We start from the raw sequence: 18,332 nt of genomic DNA on the forward strand, positions 1-18,332 counted from the left end.
TGTTTGTATTTTGTTTTTTAGAAGCAGCGATAAAAAGAAACTGGTACAGGTTGTGCCTTGTGGGAGATGAGAGGGGTATGGAGCTCTTCTGAAGTGAGAAGTCCAAAAACTTGTATCTAGACTTACCTGAACTTTGGAGAAGCCTCAAAATCTGGGTCTGGCCCTGAGTTTGGGGACTAGGATTAGATTTCTCTTTGCATGGAACTCTGCAGCAGGATTGTATCACATGTTAGATAGGGGCGCTTGCAGTGGGGCGTGGGGGCATCATGAGTGAGGCTGTAAGGACCCCAGGTTCTCATAAAGTCCCTGTGGGGGGCTCTCTGTTCTCTCCTGCAGGATCTCCGAACAAGGCCTTGCCACCACAATTCACCTCTCCAAATGAGAAAGTTGTCTACGAAGTGGAAGCAGGTAAATTGCAACGCTTGCTGCCTGCTGTTGCTGCCCTGGCAGTCTGCCTACCAGGATGGGGAGACCCAGCCAGGCATGGAAGCTCTCCCCTTCCACTGCATCCCTGGTGCTTTCCCTTGCAGAGCACGCGAGCTGCCACAAGTTGCCTGGCAGAGAGTGTGGACTGCCAGTTCTCGATGCCAGAATAGGAGAGCATGGCTTTAAAAGTTTATTTTTCCAAGCACGAATAAAGGTAGATATTCAGGCATGGAGGTGCAGGACTGCAGCTGCAGAAGCAGATGAAATGGGGACCCTCAGCTGCTTAGAGAAATTCCTGTAGGATCTGGTCTCAGCCCTGTCCCTGTCATTTGTTCCAACCCTCCCTCATTCAGCCCCTCAGTGGCTTCAGCCTTCTGGCCACTTCTTGCTCATCTCTCCCTTCTTGGCTGATTACTTTCTAACGAATGACAGCTCTCCTTTTGCTGGCCTCACAGCATTGTGTAAAGGGGTACCATACCCCTTCCCCCACCCCATCTGTTTACACTGATAGCTCTTTGGAGCAATTCCCTATCTTGAATGGATCGTGTCCCATTACATTGCTGTAATAAATGTGGTGCTAATGATGATGATGAGCAGCAGAGTCTTCACTTTAACGCACAGCATTTTTGGCTCAGAAGGTCAGACTTCTTCCATAGTCACTCTAAGATAAAATCACTTATGGGCTGATCACAAAGATATTCACACTCCCAAGCCTGATCTTGAGGGGAAGTTAAATGCCTGAACAAGTGTTCCCACACCAAAATGCTTTTGTGGAGCTGGATCCTTTGCTTTATGGCATCTGTCCCTTGTGCAGTGGGGATGATTAACACTGTCTGGCTTTCCAAGGAAGTGGTTGGCATGGAGCATCTCCCTTTGGGTGGGTCACTTGGTGCAGTCAAGGAATTTACAACACATTTGAGAAGGCAGGATACTTCTTCCTATTTATTTGTCTGTCATAAATCAACATGTTCAGGGTGTTAAACTGTTACCAGATGCCTGAAGGTGGATGCTGGCCTCATTCCCTCCTGAAAGGAGGCAGAGCTTAGGCTGGTAGGATCGCTGGAAAGCACAAAAGTCAAGGTGATGCTGTTTCTGCTTTGCAATACCTCACCATGGTCCCTTTCTTCCCAGGAGATGACCTTGTTCTGTCCTGTGAAGTCTTTTTCACTTTCCTGAAGGACTCCCGGACTGAGGTGTGGTGGACCATCGATGGGAAAAACACAGATGACATCACAGACCCCAAGATAAAAGTCACACAAAGGTAACATAGTGATGTGAACTTTCATTTGTATCTAACCCTCTCTTGGGTCCTGCAGAGAGGTGTGGGTACAGACGTGCAATAGTCCCATTTTCCTTTGCAAGGGAGTGTGAAGTCCTCCGCTTCCCTATTAATCAGAAACCCCTGTGTCTGCACCATGCCATGATGAGGATGCCTCCAGACCTGGACAGTATCCTGTCTTACAGAAGGATTTGAGGGAGCTTTGTTTACCAGTTCACATTATCACTTCTTCAGGTCCTGGTAGTGGTGCCAACAGCTGGTGCTATTGTGGGACTCCTAAAACAGGGGCAGACAGAATTTTCTTTACAGGAATGTTCCCAAATAGCATAAGTGATAAAAATGTTTCAAAAAACAGAGGATGAAAACAAAAATGTAGTATTATACTTAGTATTGATTAGGAAGAACAGAGATTCAGTTACATGAAGAACCCAAATGAGGTTCAAAGTCCCATTTGCTGGGTGCTGAATTACATGTGGCAAGCAGTTGCTGCCCCAACTGGTTCGCAAACCTATGTAGAAAAAGGAAAGGCAAAAGGAAATACTATTATCCCCATTTTGCAGATGATCAGTTCAGGTAGAGAGAGACAAAAGTGACTCATCCAGGATTGCACAGACAATGCGATGTGGGCTCTGAATCCTGACTTCATGAGGTCTTGTTGCTTTGTAGGCAAGAACTTCCTTTATCTCTAAAATGCAATGTGACACAGCTGCAACTAGAAAATTATGAGTGGCAAAATAAATATTAAGGAAAATCAGATAAAGAAACAGCTGCAACTGTATTAAAATCTGAAATGTGTATCGATTTATAAATATCAGTTTAGGTGTTTTGGCTTTTTTAAAGAAAGCGTCAGGTTATATCGGGGAAAAGAGTATTTGCCACTAAGAACTTGCTGCAGTTTCACATATGTAATCCTCTAGTTTTTCTCTTACAGTGAAATTACTAGAGATTTTGAAGACAAAACTATCATAAGGACTCTAACAGTTGCAAAAGCCGCACCAGAAGACTTGAAACGGAATTATACTTGCTATGCCAGAAACGCCAAAGGCAAGGACCATCGCCAGGCCATAGTGCACATGAAAGGTAAAATACTTGCAGAGCATGGGTGTGAAATGAGGCATGCTCAGAGAGGCCTGTCGGTTCTTCCTGGAGCCTTGCCCTGCAAAACAGTAGGGGAACAAATAATTCCATCAGGCCTTTTTCCCCAACACATGCTGTTCTGTATGCACTGCTGTATTATTGCTGTCATACTGCACCACTTCTCGGAGGCAGGGAGCAAAGGACAGATGCCACATATACCCTACCATGGTCAAGTGCATGGGGAGAGAGAGGGATAGATAGACCTGTTGTTCTCATCCCATCTATGTACCACAATTGAAGTAGACCTGAGGGGACAGGCTGCTTGGAATGATTTTGTGTTACTTGCTTGTGTGAGGGTTTTGCATGATGCAACGGCTACCACTTGGCATCCTCCAGAAGGCAGACTGCACTCGTTGACATTGCTCAGGGAGTGAGACAGTCTAACCGCGACACTCTGTGGTTTTACTCCTTGCTGTGATGATGCTTCAGTCTAGATACAGCCATCTCAGCATGGATGGTATGGACTGATCCACCTCTGTTCAATGTGGATTTTTTCCTATATCTTTCTTTCATCAAAGACTTTGTTTCTGTTTCCCAGACCCACCTGTCAGTAATAAGAACTGAGCCCTCACTATAGGTATGTGAGGTTTCCTGATTAAGGTGGATATTTCCACCTCCTTATTAACCTCATCTAGAGCTTTAATACCTGCTTACTGTAGGTTGGAAGGAACAATAGACCAAACACACAACTGAGGCTAAAACCATTTGCCAGTGTGTTCATCCTACATACATAATTCTGCTAGGATGATAATGTTTGTACATGTAGCAGAAGTGAATCTAAAATCTTCGGATTCTTTCTCTATACAGCAGTGCCTAAATGCTGTTTTCTAGTGGACTGATCCACACTACCCTCTCTCTTCCTCCCCTGTCTGCTCCTAAGCAGTTGAGTGGGTTTGCTCTGAGCAGACCTGGTTACTCGCCACCCCTCCTTTTTGCTCTGTTCCACAGAAAAATTCAAGAACCATTCCCAACTGCTGCTGGCAGAGAAACCTTAAGCTAAGCTCACTGCAGACCATCCCACTGCACATAGGAACATCAAGCATGCCAGAACCTAGCCCCTCAGCACTTGTCTTCCATTTTTTAGCAAGTAGCTATATATGTTGGCTCCAGCTCTGTCATTACATTAGGTTATATATGTTTCCTGCTTTTTCTGGATGATTTCCCTCTCCTTCTCATGTACTTTCTGTTGCTCATCACCTAATGAAAGTCGTTAAATTCCTTCCATTTTCTTTTTTTGTAATTCAGTTTCTAAGAAAACTTACTAAATCTTGAAATTTTGTCATGTCTCTACTCACTGCTGTTCTTTTATTATGCAGTTTGCCAGTGTGCATGTCAGCTGCCACATGAATTGCCATAAAAATGGAGTTGCCCAGGGTTACAGTTAGTGGAGTTATTTTCTGTCCTTAATACAAAGAAGCATCAGTGGCATGACAGACACCGTATGAGTTGGAGGGGGGCCTGTGATATTCGGGCTTGATGTCCACAGGTTGTCCTATTTCTTTGCAAGCATTTCAACTTTTCTGTAATGAACTCCAATTCTTCTTTCTTGGTGGAAAACAATCAGGCCATGGCTAGTTATGTACTTGCTGTCAGTCTTGGGACAAGCCACAAGAACTGTGCGTGTTTGATGGGGAGGGAAAGGTGGTGGCCATTACCTTTATTTGCTGCAGGTGAGCTTTGGCTGGCTCTCCTAGAAGTAGAGTGCTGTTGTGTTGCCCCAAGAGTTTGCATATAGTGCTGAGAAGGTCATGTTCACAAGCTGGCTTTGGACTGTGCAGGTGGTTTCCATCAACAGGTCATTCTACCATCTGCCTGCTCCCAGGGTCTTGCTCAGAGCCCGAAGTCCAGCCTGTGCTTTGACTTGCTCTGCCAGCCCAACCAGACCTAGTAGCCCAGAACGGGGACTCCAGGGTGGCCAGCCATCATGTGTCCTGCCAGAAAAACCTTGGCTTGGCCACCTTACTCTGAAGGGCCAGCTTGGCTCTTGGCTGTTCCTTTGTGGTATTTGGCTGCATGTGACACAGGCTTGTTGCTGCTCAACTGAAGGCCCAACCTGTTCTGTAAACCATACCCCCTCTTTATTTTTGAACCCAGTTGTGGCACCGAAGTACACCGTGGAGCTGGCCTGTGGACTGGGGGCAACCATCCTGCTCATTGTGGTGCTGATAGTCATCTATCACGTTTATTGGTTTGAAATGGTCCTCTTCTATCGGGCTCATTTTGGAACAGATGAAACCATTCTAGGTAAGGAGCTAAAGGGCTTACATTTATTTTATCCTGCTACAGGCTTGTCCCTATGTTTTCATAGAGGAATCTTCATGTAAGGTATTTTTAACCTTCTTCACAGCATAATGACATTTTGACCTTCCATTTCTATACCTGCATTCAGTTGTGTGGGTCATTTTAGAGCAAGAGGAGTCAGGTTTGGGTTGGGGGAAAGGAGAGAGAAGTCCTCTGTATTGTCTGCAGAGGTGAAGTATGGACACGTCAGAATCCCTTGGGCACTGCCCTGCTGATGCCTAGCTGTTTCATCCGATCTAGATGGTCAAGATAAGTTATCAAGTTTCAGTAAGTCTCCAGTGGCTCTGGTGACTTTATGTAAGGATTCACAAATCCAGGGTGATTTGCTTTAAAATGTGGGAAGGCATCCAAAAGGATGGGTCTGGAAATCACCCTTCTGTCCTCAGTTCTTCCACAGTTTCCCTGTGTTGCTGGGAGTTCATTTCTTGGGACTCTGAGCTGAGATTTCTTCCTCTGTAGGATGAGGAGGGTGTTTGAGCCCTCGCAGCTTGTGGTGTGAACCTGCCAAGGGGGTGCGGCGGCTCTCGGAGGGTGTAGGCAGGGTGCAAGTCTCTGTCTGGTGGGACTGCTCATGTGGATAGACAGCAATGAGAGGAAGCAGTGTCAGAGGTGTCAAAAGACAAAAGGACTGTGGACAGAATGGGTTGGTTATCTTGCTGCGGTCTCATGCCTTCAGTGACCCAGCAGTCTCCAAATACCCTGCATGTTCAGGCTGGGTAGTCAAAGAGGCAGGGCTGCTGTCTTGTAACTGTGGAAATCAATGTGTCTTAACCTGTGGTGCCTGAGCTCAAAGTGAACCTTCATATTGGCTTTTCCCATGAAGTAAGTCAAAGGCTCAGCATGTGCAGTATCACAAGTGTCTCTTCTGCCGTTTGTGTTTCTTTGCGCTTCCAATGCTCAGACGGGAAGGAGTATGATGTGTACGTGTCCTACGCACGCAACGCGGAGGAGGAGGAATTTGTGCTGCTGACGCTGCGGGGAGTCTTGGAGAATGAGTTTGGGTACAAGCTGTGTATCTTTGACAGAGACAGCCTCCCTGGAGGAAGTGAGTATTTCACAAGGGGCTGTGCTCCATGTGCATCCTCTTTTTATTGTTCTTTGAGGTATTGATAATTGATAGGAACTGGCTTATCCAGATTAACTTTATCCTTTGGTTTTTTTTCCCCCATCTCCATTAACGATCTCTTGTTGGTATTTTCTAATGTTTTTGCTTCATGTGACAATGTTGCAGATGCTCCAGGCCACCAAAAAGGCTGCAGTGGGCAAGTGGTGGTTGTTGGTCATTTCAGTTGCTCTCCCCAGGAGTGATGTACAGGAGTGATTGATCTATCGACATGAGGGAATCAGACCACCAACCTTCATGCAAACCCTCTAAGCTGCCTTAAAAAAAGGGGATAAAGTCAAGGCTAGAAAGAAAAGAGGCAGGGGGAGTGTGATACTGGACCAGACTGGTAGCTCACAGAGGGTAATGGTGAGTGCCTGTAAAACCAGGAGTGTCTGCTTCAGGGAGGTGTGGAGAGCACCACGCCAACATCAGTGAGAAGATAATGTGCCCTCCCAGAAGGCCTCCCGCTCACCCTCATTAATTAGAGAGTCTGTGTCTAACATGGCATACAATTAAGTTGCTATGATTACGAGTACTTTGTTGCAGGTAGTGAGACTCATCTCTTCACTAAGATGTAGATTTGTTTTTCACCATTTCAAGCTAAATCGTACAAGGTTCTGGACACAGTGTCTGCTGGAGGGTTGCAGGGAATCACCAAGAATGGAAGCTTGTGAAACTCTCCAGATATGTGTACAGTCACACAGGTGCCACAGCAAGGGTACAAATCTAGCCAATGCTTTACATTTCTAGTGTCCCGGGGACTGAGTTGGCTGTATGATCCCTGATGCCTACTAAAAGTTCAAAGCCTGAACTTTCACCAGTGCAGACTGCCCCACTTTGAATTCTGGGGCTTTGGGTCAGGACCCCACTGATGACAGAACCTGTGCTGATAAAGTCCATTGGGGTCCCTTTTGGGTAGGACAGGAGGGACTGCTGCAGTCCCAGCCCAGCTGTCTGACAGAGGGAGCAGAATCAGTCTGGGATCTGTTATCTTTATCTCCTAGATCATTGCCAGGACACAGCACCTCTAAGTTTGAGGGCAAATAAATACTTGTGCCTCAGGGTGCAGGGAGACAGCTGCAATCCTGGTGCTGTTCCTTCCAGAGAGAGCCTGGATGATGTGGCAGGGCACCTTCCAGGCTCTGTTTCCTTGATGCCAGTGCCAGGCTCAGACCAGGTTTGCTCTGAGCTGTTCTCACCGGTTGTTCCTCAAGATGTACATCTCCTTCCTGTTCCCTCTACCACTTCTTGCCGTCCTTCCCCTTTCCCTTTGGAGGGTCTCATTTTCCTCCCAGCACAACTCTCCTGGGTTCCCTGCCCTTCACTCTCACCTCCAGAGCGCTGCCATCCCTGCTTACGGTGGCAGTCACTACCAGCCTCAGCCCAGCGCCAGCCCTCCGGAGCACTGCTGCGGTGGCTCATCATCGCACGGCTTGTTTGCAACGCTGCTGGGGCTTCCCTGTTGCTTCTTAGCTAGGATTTGACTAATCTCCTTCTTGGGGAAGCACGGTGAGCCAGGAAATAGCTTTTGGCAGCTGGTGGCATGCCTCCAGAGTGTTCATCTGAGTCACAGGTAGAGAGTTATGTTGTCCTTGATGAAGAAACAGTGGGAGATGGATTATCCTGGGAGCTTGCTGACGGGGACTAATCAAATGTGCTTGACAGCTAAATGAAGTTGCTTGTCAGAGTTATTTTATTCTCCATTGTATTTTCTGACCAGTCAAGAGCGTTCCCTTGTCAATGAAGTGTGGGAGATTCTGCAGCAGAGAGTGCAAGCACCAGGATTCACACTTACAACGAGTTTTCACATTAATTACAGAAAGGTGCCTAAGGATAGTCTACCTGCAGATGTTAGAAAATCAAAAAGGATCCACAGTTACCATGACATGTCTCCAGCATAAAGGGTATCACTTTTGGGACACTTCATTAAAAGTCCTCAGAGCAGTTTACTTGTCACTTCTAGAAACACTCAAATCTGCTTTCATCGATGACAGCAACAGGAACAGCTGGATGAGTAACAGGAGTTAGGGTGGTAGTAGTTCCAAAGCAAATTAACCCATGAGGACATTCAGGGAGGGAATCTATCTACAGTAAGTAGATACTTACTGTGTGTATTTGGTGTGGGGAAACTGAGGCAAGAGGAGTGAAGGGATTACCCAGAGTCACTCTGGACATCTGCCAGAGGAGGACGTAAGCATAGGCATTCGGGCTTCCTGACGCCTCTTCAGGCTGAGTTTTTTCCTTGAGGTCATATGTTGTCCAGCTCCAATTTTCCTGCTTTGCTCCAGAGCGCCCCTTTTTCCACTCTCACTAGAAGAAAGCTAAATCTGAGCCTACCAGAGCAGCCCTCTTGGCCATATGGCATCCTTATAGCATTGGGCAGTGTCACTGCCACGTAGTACAGTGCCTTTCAGATGTAGCTACGGCAGGCATCTCCGTGTAGCATGTGGAGGAGGAAACACATCTGTAGGCAGCCTAGGGCTGGGAGTAGAAGATGTCACTGTATGGGGTAGTGGGTACCAGCCATGGTGTAGGAGGCCCTACCTGGAATCGCTTGCAGGGTTGGGAAGCACCAGTATAGTCTCTAAAAAGGGCCTCCAAGGGATTTTATTGTCCCCTTCAAGAGACACCTGGTGTCACACTAGCAGCTCAACAGCATGTTCTCCGCCATCACTAACCACCTCAATGTTTCTTTCTCCCAGTTGTCACAGACGAAACCCTCAGCTTCATCCAGAAAAGCCGACGTCTGGTTGTTGTCCTGAGCCCCAACTACGTCTTGCAGGGGACGCAAGCCCTGCTGGAGCTCAAGGCTGGTCTAGAGAATATGGCCTCCAAGGGCAACATCAAAGTCATTCTAGTGCAGTACAAAGCCATCAAGAAGAGCAAAGTGAAGGAGCTGAAGCAGGCCAAGGCGGCCTTGACTGTCATTAAATGGAAAGGAGAGAAATCCAAGTTCCCAAAGGGCAGGTTCTGGAAGCAGCTGCAGGTGGAAATGCCAGTGAAAAAAATTAGCAGGAGTTTGAGCCTTGAAGGGCTCATGCGTATCCCTGAAAAGTGTTTGACACCATCGGAAAACAAAACAAAACAAACCCCCAAAATCCACAAGTTAGGCCAGGGAGTGGGAAGGAACTCAGGGTTTTTGCCATGAAGGACTGTGTCCCAAGCATTGTAGAGGACAGTCATGTCTCCCTGTAGCTTTTCTACTGCCCTGGCAGTAGAGAGACCAAAGATGCCTACACCTCCTCTCTGCAAATGCATGTCCTTGTCATCAACCACACAGTCGCTGGGCTCAGCATCTAAATTTGGGCTATCCAGGTGCGATGCAGACAACACCTTGTGATAGCATGGTATTTGCATAGGCCAGTACTCCTAGCTCCAGTTCCTATGGGACTTTTGTTAGCATCCAGGACAGAGCTCCTTTCCTCTCCTAAGCAGCTTCACTCCTTCCTGGTCGTTGGTCCTTGTTGCAGAGGCTGGAGAACAGTTTGAAAGGTGGCTCCAGTATAGAGCCTTTCATGCATGTCCCAGCTATATCGTGCTGATCATTGTGGGGGGAGCATAAACTCTTGAGGCTCCTCATCTTTGCTCCCCATGTTTCTGTAGGAGCAGGGGCATTCAGACAGTTTGGCAATGTGAAATGGCTGTTACAAAAGCATTTTAAAAAAAGCTCTGCTAGGTGATATTTGTATTGTAGCATTTCTACTAATAAGTGGTCAGTCTCTGGGACTCTGCAGTCTCTTGAGTACCCCAGATCCTTCAGGGCTGTAATGCTTGTAATCCAGGGGAAATATCTCATCAGTACAGGCCATGGAGCATGTCTGAGAGATGCCTTTTTCTAAACTCAGGGACTTCACAAGCACTGCAAGGAACCCCAATTTACTATTGAACCCGCCTACTGTCTCTGTGCTGCTGGCTGGGGGAAAGCATCACGCAAGGTGCTGCCGAGGCCTCTGGGATGACACTGGATATATATCCAACTCCCCAGGAGACCCTACAAACTTATTTGAACTTATTAAAAACTACTAGCTCTGTCCAGCTGGGTAAGACTATGAGGAAAAGCTGAGAAAGTTGGGGTTGTTCAGCCTGGAGAAGAGAAGGCTCTGGGGAGACCTTATTGTGGCCCTTCAATACTTAAGGGGGGCTTATAAGAAAGATGGGGACAGACTTTTTAGTAGGGCCTGTTGTGATAGGACAAGGGATAATGGTTTTAAACTAAAACAGGGTAGATTCAGACTAGATTTAAGGAAGAAATTTTTTATGATGAGGGTGGTGAAACACTGGAACAGGTTGCCCAGAGAAGTGGTAGGTGCCCCATCCCTGGACATATTCAGGGTCAGGTTGGATGGGACTCTGAGCAACCTGATCTAGTTGAAGATGTCCCTGCTCATTGCAGGGGGTTGGACTACATGACCTTTAAAGGTCCCTTTCAACCCAAACTATTCTATGAAGACTCAGTGTTCTCTGCCTGGCTATGAACATCACCCATTCATAATTCAGGGCTCAGGTTTAAACTAGCCTTGGCGTTACAAAGCAAGTCTCCACCCGTCTTGTTTCCAGCCCAGAGCTGCAGAACAGAGGATGTATCTCGGCTTCTGCAAGCTTTGCACAAATGGAAATAAAAAAAACCATTGAGTACCAGTCCTTGCTTCAGTGGGAGGCAGCAGACATAGGAGAGGACCTGGTGAGTTAATCCCCAGCAGACAGGCTTTTCAGACCAAGGAGGGGAGTGTCCCTTCCCTTGTAGGACAGACCGAAGCACAGTGGGACTCTGGCATTGACTGGTACTGTTGTTCACAATGTTTTCACATGAAACTACAAGCTCTGGGGGTGTCTCCATACTCCTGTAGCTTCCACTGCAAGGGCCTGCCCACTTAATTGTGGAATTCAGTATTATGCACACGAAGTGCTTGCTTATTTTTTGTTGATAATGGTTGCTCCTGAGTCACCTCTGACTCATGCTTTTGCTCTGTTGGTGTCCAGCAGGTGAAGCATATCTATTCATAATGGCATTAAAAAAGCACTACAATTTGGAGTCTATGCACTATTCACCCAGCTGAGCAGGGAGGTTTGAGGGCCTCCCAGTAAACAGCCCAGTCTTAAAGGTGTGGGGCTGAATCCTGGCATCAGTGAAGCCCCTTGCTCTTAGCATCTTATGATTAATGATGTTATTCCAGGGCAGCGGGGAGCCACAGCCACACATACTGTTGGGCAGGTACTGTACAAATGTGGAACACATAGAGCTTCTTTCTCACCTTCCTCTTCACCCCCGCTGCCCCAAGTAAGCTTTGCTTTAAGCAGGTAAAATTGCAGTCAGCTTCACTGAGGGCAGTGGAGCTCCTCATCTGTGCAGAGGTGCTTAAAAGCTTTGCTGTTACAAGCTTTTCTACCGTGGCTGTCAGTGGAGGGACAGAGCTGCTTCTTCCCACACTCCAGAAAGCTTCATTTGTATGAAATAGCACCCAAAACCATGCTCAGCTTTGTGAAGCCATTGCAACCACATCATTTTGCCCAGCTTCACCTTTTTGTTTGTGTTTTCAGCGTCTCTGTAATCAGCTGCCAGATCTGCAGGCAGAGGAAAGGCCCTGAGGCCAAATCAGAACTGTGTTAGATTCCAATTTGATTTTTAAGAAATAGTCTCAAAAATACACATAAATTCAATTAACATCCCAGACCTCACCACATCACATCTCACTTTTGGCTGAGGTACCAAGAGAACTTCTGCTGATGTTTTAGTAAGACTGATTATTTTAGGAAGTTAAATTCACCTCATTTATCTTGCTGATTTTATTCAAAGAGTTTTCCAAATAAATAATAGACCAGGACTTTCTCTGGCATACATCGCAGCGGCCCTTGGTGCCATTGCAACCTCAGAACAGGATTACTGAGAGACATCAGCAGGGCACCCACAAGGCAAAAGCTGCGATGGTCTGAAAGGGGCCCGAGAAGTCCAGAGGGAGCAGTGTGGAAGGAATAGCACTGGACCAGCTCCCCTTCCGTGGGAGCTTTACCACTGGCATTGCTGGGAGCTGTCAGGTGAGGGGCAAAGCCCAGTCCCAGCTGTAATGCAGATCTGCAAAGCACCTCACATACGCCTGCCATTTCATCCTATGCCACGTGTGGTTTCCATTGTGGGATTCTGTCACAGCATCTGTCTAGTTCAGTTGATTCATTTGAGTTTCTGTGCTCTAACCTAATGTTTATCAATATGCAGCTCATACAAAATTCCTCGTCGTTATTTCATGGGGAAATAGCGTGGCACAAATTGGAAAAAATATCTTCCCTCCCCCATGCCATTTGATGTTGTACAGCTGTTCCAGAGTTTTCCCTTCTCTTCTCTGTATGTTTTTGCCTTTATGTTATTTGGTCTGTGAAGTGTCAGTAGTTTATTTTGCTTTTCAATAAAACATTTTCACTTTTGCATTTCAGTCCTTGTGCATTTCTCATAAGTATCATTTTCCTCCCCATTACGTCTGTGAAAGGCTGTTAAAGAAAGATGACTGTGTGTAGTCTAAGCATCGAGATCATGTGGGGACACCTCCTTAGAGGGGGGCATTTTCCTGGCTGTTTCATGGTGTGCCTGCAGAGATCCTGAGGCACCACCACTGCTACCAGGGCCATGCAAGCAGAAACACAATGACACGCAGCACTCAAATGTCACCCAGCAGTGGGCACACACACGCAGAAAGTCTCTGACCCAAGGAGTGCTCAGTCAGCAATCACAAGATGGAAAAATGGGAAGGAAATGCCCTCCTTGTGCTTGAGAGACCAAGCCAGAATGTTAAACAGAAATCTTGGAAATCTGCCCTAACCACAGAAATCAAACTCACTCTTAGGCTGCTTTGACCATCACCTTCCAGGTAGTTGGGTAGAAAAGGTTCATTTAGCTTCCTGTTTTCCCATTGAAGACACTTTCTTGGCTTTTTCCCTTGTTTGTATGCTAGCAGGTAAGTTGAGAAAGAGCTTAGTACTTCCAGACCACTAGCAAAATGAAGACTTGTGACAATCTAGGGATTTGCGGTCTATGGGGTATGGGATCTGTGACCCCTCAGCTTTTATTGGTCTGGGACAAATGTATGGCTCTTATAATCCTCTGTTATATCTCTGGGTCGCGTTAGGGTAGACATGAGTAAACCAACAAAAATATGCGGTGTCCTTCGTAATCACGTAGTAAAGATAGATTTTTTTAGTATAAAGCAGATATATCCAAGAGTATCAAATTCCCCACTCTGTCAGTACCAAAGCCCCCACAGTGTTATTGCTGCCTGCCCCATTCTGTGCTGTTGGTGTCACTGGGAGGGACCATTCTGCCTGCACACTATGAAGTGGCCACTCAGAATTTTTCGTGAGCTGGGATTACATTGTAAACTGAACATCCCAAGGTATCCTGGTCAGCCAAGTCTAAATGCATCCCATTCTCAGAAATAAAATCTATCTTTAGGAATTTGAGCATTTTCCCTGCCAAAAAAATGCCAAGTCTCAAAAAGTGTTGCAAATTCAAAATTGATAAAAGAAAACCATTACTGTCGGCTCAATCAAAACGTTTCATTTCAGCAGTGTTGGAATCATTCACATTAATTGAACCTGTGCTTTTTGAGCAGGCAGGTAGAATAGGTGACCTCCCAGGGGCTGCTCCTGCCTACATTTTGCTGTGATTCTATGATTCCAGTTTCAAAAAGAAAGACCTTTCAAACCAGCAGAGGAGCTTTTTCTTTCACAAAATGTCGAAGCTCGGATGATTTCAAAATAGATCTCAATCAGTTATAGAAAGGTTTGAATGAGGTCTGGGCTCAGTAAATTGGGAGATTGCTGACAATTCTTTGTGCCTTTGAAATAGGATGGTAAGAACATTTCATGGCATGAAGTGAAAATTCTGACAGAACTGACTTTATAATCTACTTTTGGTTTCAATGAATCAGTGTTTTCCTGGGGGGGGGGGGGGAACCCCCCCCAACCTTGTATACAAGAAAAAAATACTTCACATAGTTTGATTTATATTCCAGTATTATGTTAAAGAAACAAACAGTGCCTTACTTTCTCCATTAGGATATTATTGTTCAATCCTTTCTCCTATCCCAAGTTCTTGGTCCCCAAATAATCTAGCGACAATGAGTTTTACAGCTAGTCATGTATCTTTGAAAAAATAAGAAAAAAATATTGCTCTGTACAATATTAAAATAAGACGCATCCAGGTGCAACATGGTGCACCTTCTGCTGTGAGGTAAGGAAAGAGAGAGCCAAGTGCTGGAAGAATAAGAGACATTGCCATTGCAGGGAAGGAGCAGTGTTTTTATGTATATAAAAGACCAGTGTTCCACTGGCAGGAAGAAAGGGGAGTCTCCAGACTGAGGAATCAAGGCTTTAGCAGTGTGAAAGGCAATGGAAGCAGCAGGTAGCTCTTCTCCCCAGAACAGCTCTTTGGAAGACATTCCTATAGGGAGGCTTTTGTCTCAGTGTGCAAGAGCTCTTACTCCAATGATCCCTGTCCTGCTTGAACTCCACCTTGTCCTCAGGTCCCCACCCATCTCAGGCACCAGCACTCAGTAAGTGGGTGGGGTTTTTTTTAAGTTTTTTCAGTTCTGTTAATCAGCTTGGGTTAATTTGCTAAGTGCCACAGCCCTATTAATTCTCACCCTTTCCACTGCTTACTCATTAGCCATGATACCTTCAATATGCTTACTGCATCCCAAGCCATAGATAGAAGTCCAAGGACATCCTTCAGGTTTGCTGCTTTTCAACATTCATAACAAAAGAGATGCTGCCCTTGCCTGGCACCATTCCAGCTAAGCATCTTGCTGAGCTTTACAAACTGCAGTTAATCCCAAGAAATGCTTTGAAGGACAGTATTTTCACCTTCCCCCCCCCCGCCCCATCAAGCTAGGGGATCTGATGGAGAGGTTTAAGGCTGACATTTTTGCTTTCTAAGTTTGGAGCTTCCATTTCTAGATGAGAGAGCATGAGAGGGAGGGAGGTGGGTCTTAGCCTTGTCACTGCGAGCTGTGGCACGATGACGTGATTGCTTCACTTTGTTCCCCCCATGCAAAGGGCTGCCAGAGCTGTGGGCAGGTGGTTCCCGAACAAGACCTGCCCTTTATCAAATGCCTGCACTTCCCTGGGCAGCAGTGATGCCATGCAGGGCAGAAGTCAGAGTACGGTCCTGGCTTATCCTGGCTTCTCATTTACCACTTCAGCCTTCTCAAAAACCCACTGCAAAGCAAAAATGCTGCTGTTGCTCATGCAGTCCTTGCCAGCAGGAGCGTGGGCAAGTCGAAAGTCACTGGGCTTGTGCCAGGTTTGCCTTTGTGGGAAGGGGAGATCTGTGCAGGTATGCCACCTAACAGCTTCCTTCAGCTTTTCTCTCCCTGCTCCCTCCCCCTTGTGCACCCCAATTCCTCTGCCCTTGCACTCTTAGATACCACCGAAGCTGTGTTCGACTTCATCCAGAGGAGCCGCAGGATGATCGTGGTCCTGAGTCCCGATTACTTGACAGAGAAGAGTATCAGCCTCCTGGAGTTCAAGCTGGGCATCATGTGCCAGAACGCCATCGCCACCAAGCTTATCGTGGTAGAGTACAGGCCACTGCAGTGCACCCACCCCAGCATCCTCCAGCTGAAGGAATCCGTCTCCTTCGTCACCTGGAAGGGGGAGAAGTCCAAGCGCTCCGGCTCCCAGTTCTGGAAGGCGTTGCGGCTCGCCCTGCCGCTGCGCAGCCTGAGCGCTGGCACTGGCTGGAACGAGAGCTGCTCTTCCCAGTCGGACATCAGCCTGGACCCCGTCCAGAGGAGAAGGAGCCAGCTGAAAGGGCAGCTCGGCCCACGGGGCACCGCAGCAGGGACTCTCGTTCCCGGAGGGACAGCCCCAGCCCCCGAGTCAAAGGCCAAACACCGAGCCAAGCACTTCTTGACGTGCCAGTGTTGTGGGACCTATTGCAATGGCGGCAGCAGACTCAAGCGCAAGCATCGGGCTGTGGCTGAGCCCAGGTGGGACGCTCATCTCTGCAAGCCGGGCTCGGGCAGGCCTACGGCACAGGGGGTTCAGGGCAGAAGTCGAGCCGAGCCCCCGCCGGCACAGGCTCCCGCTCTCGCCCTCTGCCATTACAGCGACCTGTCGAACAACAACGACTTCTACGTACTCTAGCCAAGAGGCTGACGGCACCGCAGGTGCTGGGCCGGCAAAAGAAACTCACCGCGGCCTCAGCTAAGATGTTTTTATGATATCGCAGGCTGACGCGGTGTCGTTCACTGTCAGTCCCATGCCGGCACGGAGGACTGCAGCAATATCACCAGTGCTGGTGATCTGAGCCAGGGACCTGCAGCCACACACAGAGCAGCGGCTCGGCTCAGGGCTGCCCGCCTGGGTCCTTCTCCTTAAGTTAAACTGCAAAGTGGAGCTGAAAATGTGTTTCTCTAGCGTTGCTTTTCCCCAGCCGTGGTCATTTTTGCTGCAGGGCTGCTGCTGGGGTTGGGTGCGGGAGGGCAGGTCCCCAGGCGGGGGTCGGGAGGGAGGGAGGGGGGAGAAGCTGTGCTCCTGGCAGTAACCTCTTTGCAAAGGGTAAAACTTTGCTAATGAGGGTAATGGGAGCTCCCGCCAGCGCAGGAGTGCGCCGTGCAGTACGGTGCGTTATCCACTGTGGTTTAAAAGAACTTTGTCAAAAGTTTTAAGACAAGTCCCTTCTCTCTAAATAAAACTGATTTCTTTAACCTGCTGCTGTTACAAGTGCCGTGGGAACTGGTAAACGCTGGAGCCTTGTTCACCAGGTGGTGCCTGGGGAGGTGGTTTGCACAAGCTGTCTGAGGTCCCCTCCTGTTCCCAGTGCTTCCAGTGGGCTCCTGGGCTCGGTCCCTCTCCTGGGGATGAGGGAGATGAGATTCATCTTTCACATGATGAATTTATTCTGTCAGTTGCCTGGCCTTTCGTGCAGCAAGAAAGAAAACCATTACAAATCTAGGGAAGTATGATTTTAAAAATTCTCTGAGTAGTCAATGAGCTCAGGGATAGGAGCAAGACCTAAAACACTCACAGAAAACCTCAGGCGCTGAAGCTGAGGGGTCAAAACTCAACCACACTTCATTAAATAACTGAAAGAGCCTTTGAACAACCTCCTGGGGCTTCTGTTTCAGCAGCCCGTTGAGCTGGCTGTCAGCAGCACTTCCCACTCTTCAGCCACAATGAAAACTTCATTTGCCTCATTCTGCTGTGTATAATGACTTCTCTCCCCACCAAGGAAGGGTGCTAGTCCTGGTAGCTGGCTGCTCACCCTCAGCTGATGCTCAGATATGCCAGACTGGGTAATACACTGCATTTGTTTTCTTTCCCTGTGACAAAAAAAAGGCCGCCTTCACCACTCTGGTCAGTCTAGTTGTTGCCTCAGGTTGGCAAGTAATTATTTTTCTTCTGCCTTGGAAATATGAACTGAGCCCTTGGAGTACAGGGTCTGTGGCCCCCAGGACAGAACTTTATCTGATGTCCTCAGGTACAGCCCTAGTGAAATTGCTGGAGCTGTGAGGAAGGAAGGGTACATGTCTCATCCATTTTAATAGTGCTGAAGCCCAGTTATAATTCACGCATCGCTTTCCTTCCCTCAGCAGCCACTCTTCCCCAGTATTGCCCCGACTTTTTCTACCCTTTCCTTCCGAGATCGAGCACAGCTGATGGCTCTTCTGTTACAAGTCTCTGTGAGCTGAATCCTAACAGCCCTGCTGCAACAGACCGAGAAAATAGAAACCAAAAAACCTGGTGCTGAGTCAATCTAAATAAAATAAGGGCAAAAAACCCCCCTACTAGCTCATAGGAATTAGAAATTCAGACTCTAGAGAACTTTCCAGGCGTGGATTTCTCTGTAATTTTAAGCAGACACATTGTAAATTGCTCAGAAAAGTTCTGTCCATACGTGACCATTCTTGGTGATCAAAGAGGAGGAGCAGGAATGAGATATTTGGAAAGAAAGCTGATAAATTGCAGAATGCTTTGTGAGAAGTAATCAAAATACCATTAAATGGTTAAATGGTTCCAGTTGCTTACAACTAGATGGGGGATGGTACTGTCAATGAGTCTGGTAGAGCTGAAAGCACAAGCTACAAAATACAA

At 47.3% G+C, this 18,332-nt stretch overlaps 1 protein-coding gene across 2 annotated transcripts in view; it reads left to right on the plus strand.

Moving 5' to 3' along the window:
* IL1RAP (interleukin 1 receptor accessory protein) overlaps positions 1-16,382 on the plus strand; it is a 49,134-nt gene extending 32,752 nt beyond the window's left edge. Inside the window, exons 6-11 of one of the 2 annotated variants that reach the window (XM_010573073.1) lie at positions 337-408; positions 1,558-1,687; positions 2,637-2,785; positions 4,937-5,086; positions 6,045-6,188; positions 15,658-16,382. In XM_010573073.1, coding sequence (XP_010571375.1) covers positions 337-408; positions 1,558-1,687; positions 2,637-2,785; positions 4,937-5,086; positions 6,045-6,188; positions 15,658-16,382 — 1,370 coding nt within the window. Of the gene's footprint in view, positions 1-336; positions 409-1,557; positions 1,688-2,636; positions 2,786-4,936; positions 5,087-6,044; positions 6,189-8,950; positions 10,353-15,657 lie in introns of those variants that run through there. The other variant, XM_010573074.1, reaches the window with a different exon arrangement.
* Positions 16,383-18,332: the final 1,950 nt, after the last annotated feature.

The sequence above is a fragment of the Haliaeetus leucocephalus genome, unplaced genomic scaffold (assembly GCF_000737465.1).
Source record: "Haliaeetus leucocephalus isolate CR32 unplaced genomic scaffold, Haliaeetus_leucocephalus-4.0 Scaffold362, whole genome shotgun sequence".
NCBI classification, from domain to species: domain Eukaryota; kingdom Metazoa; phylum Chordata; class Aves; order Accipitriformes; family Accipitridae; genus Haliaeetus; species Haliaeetus leucocephalus.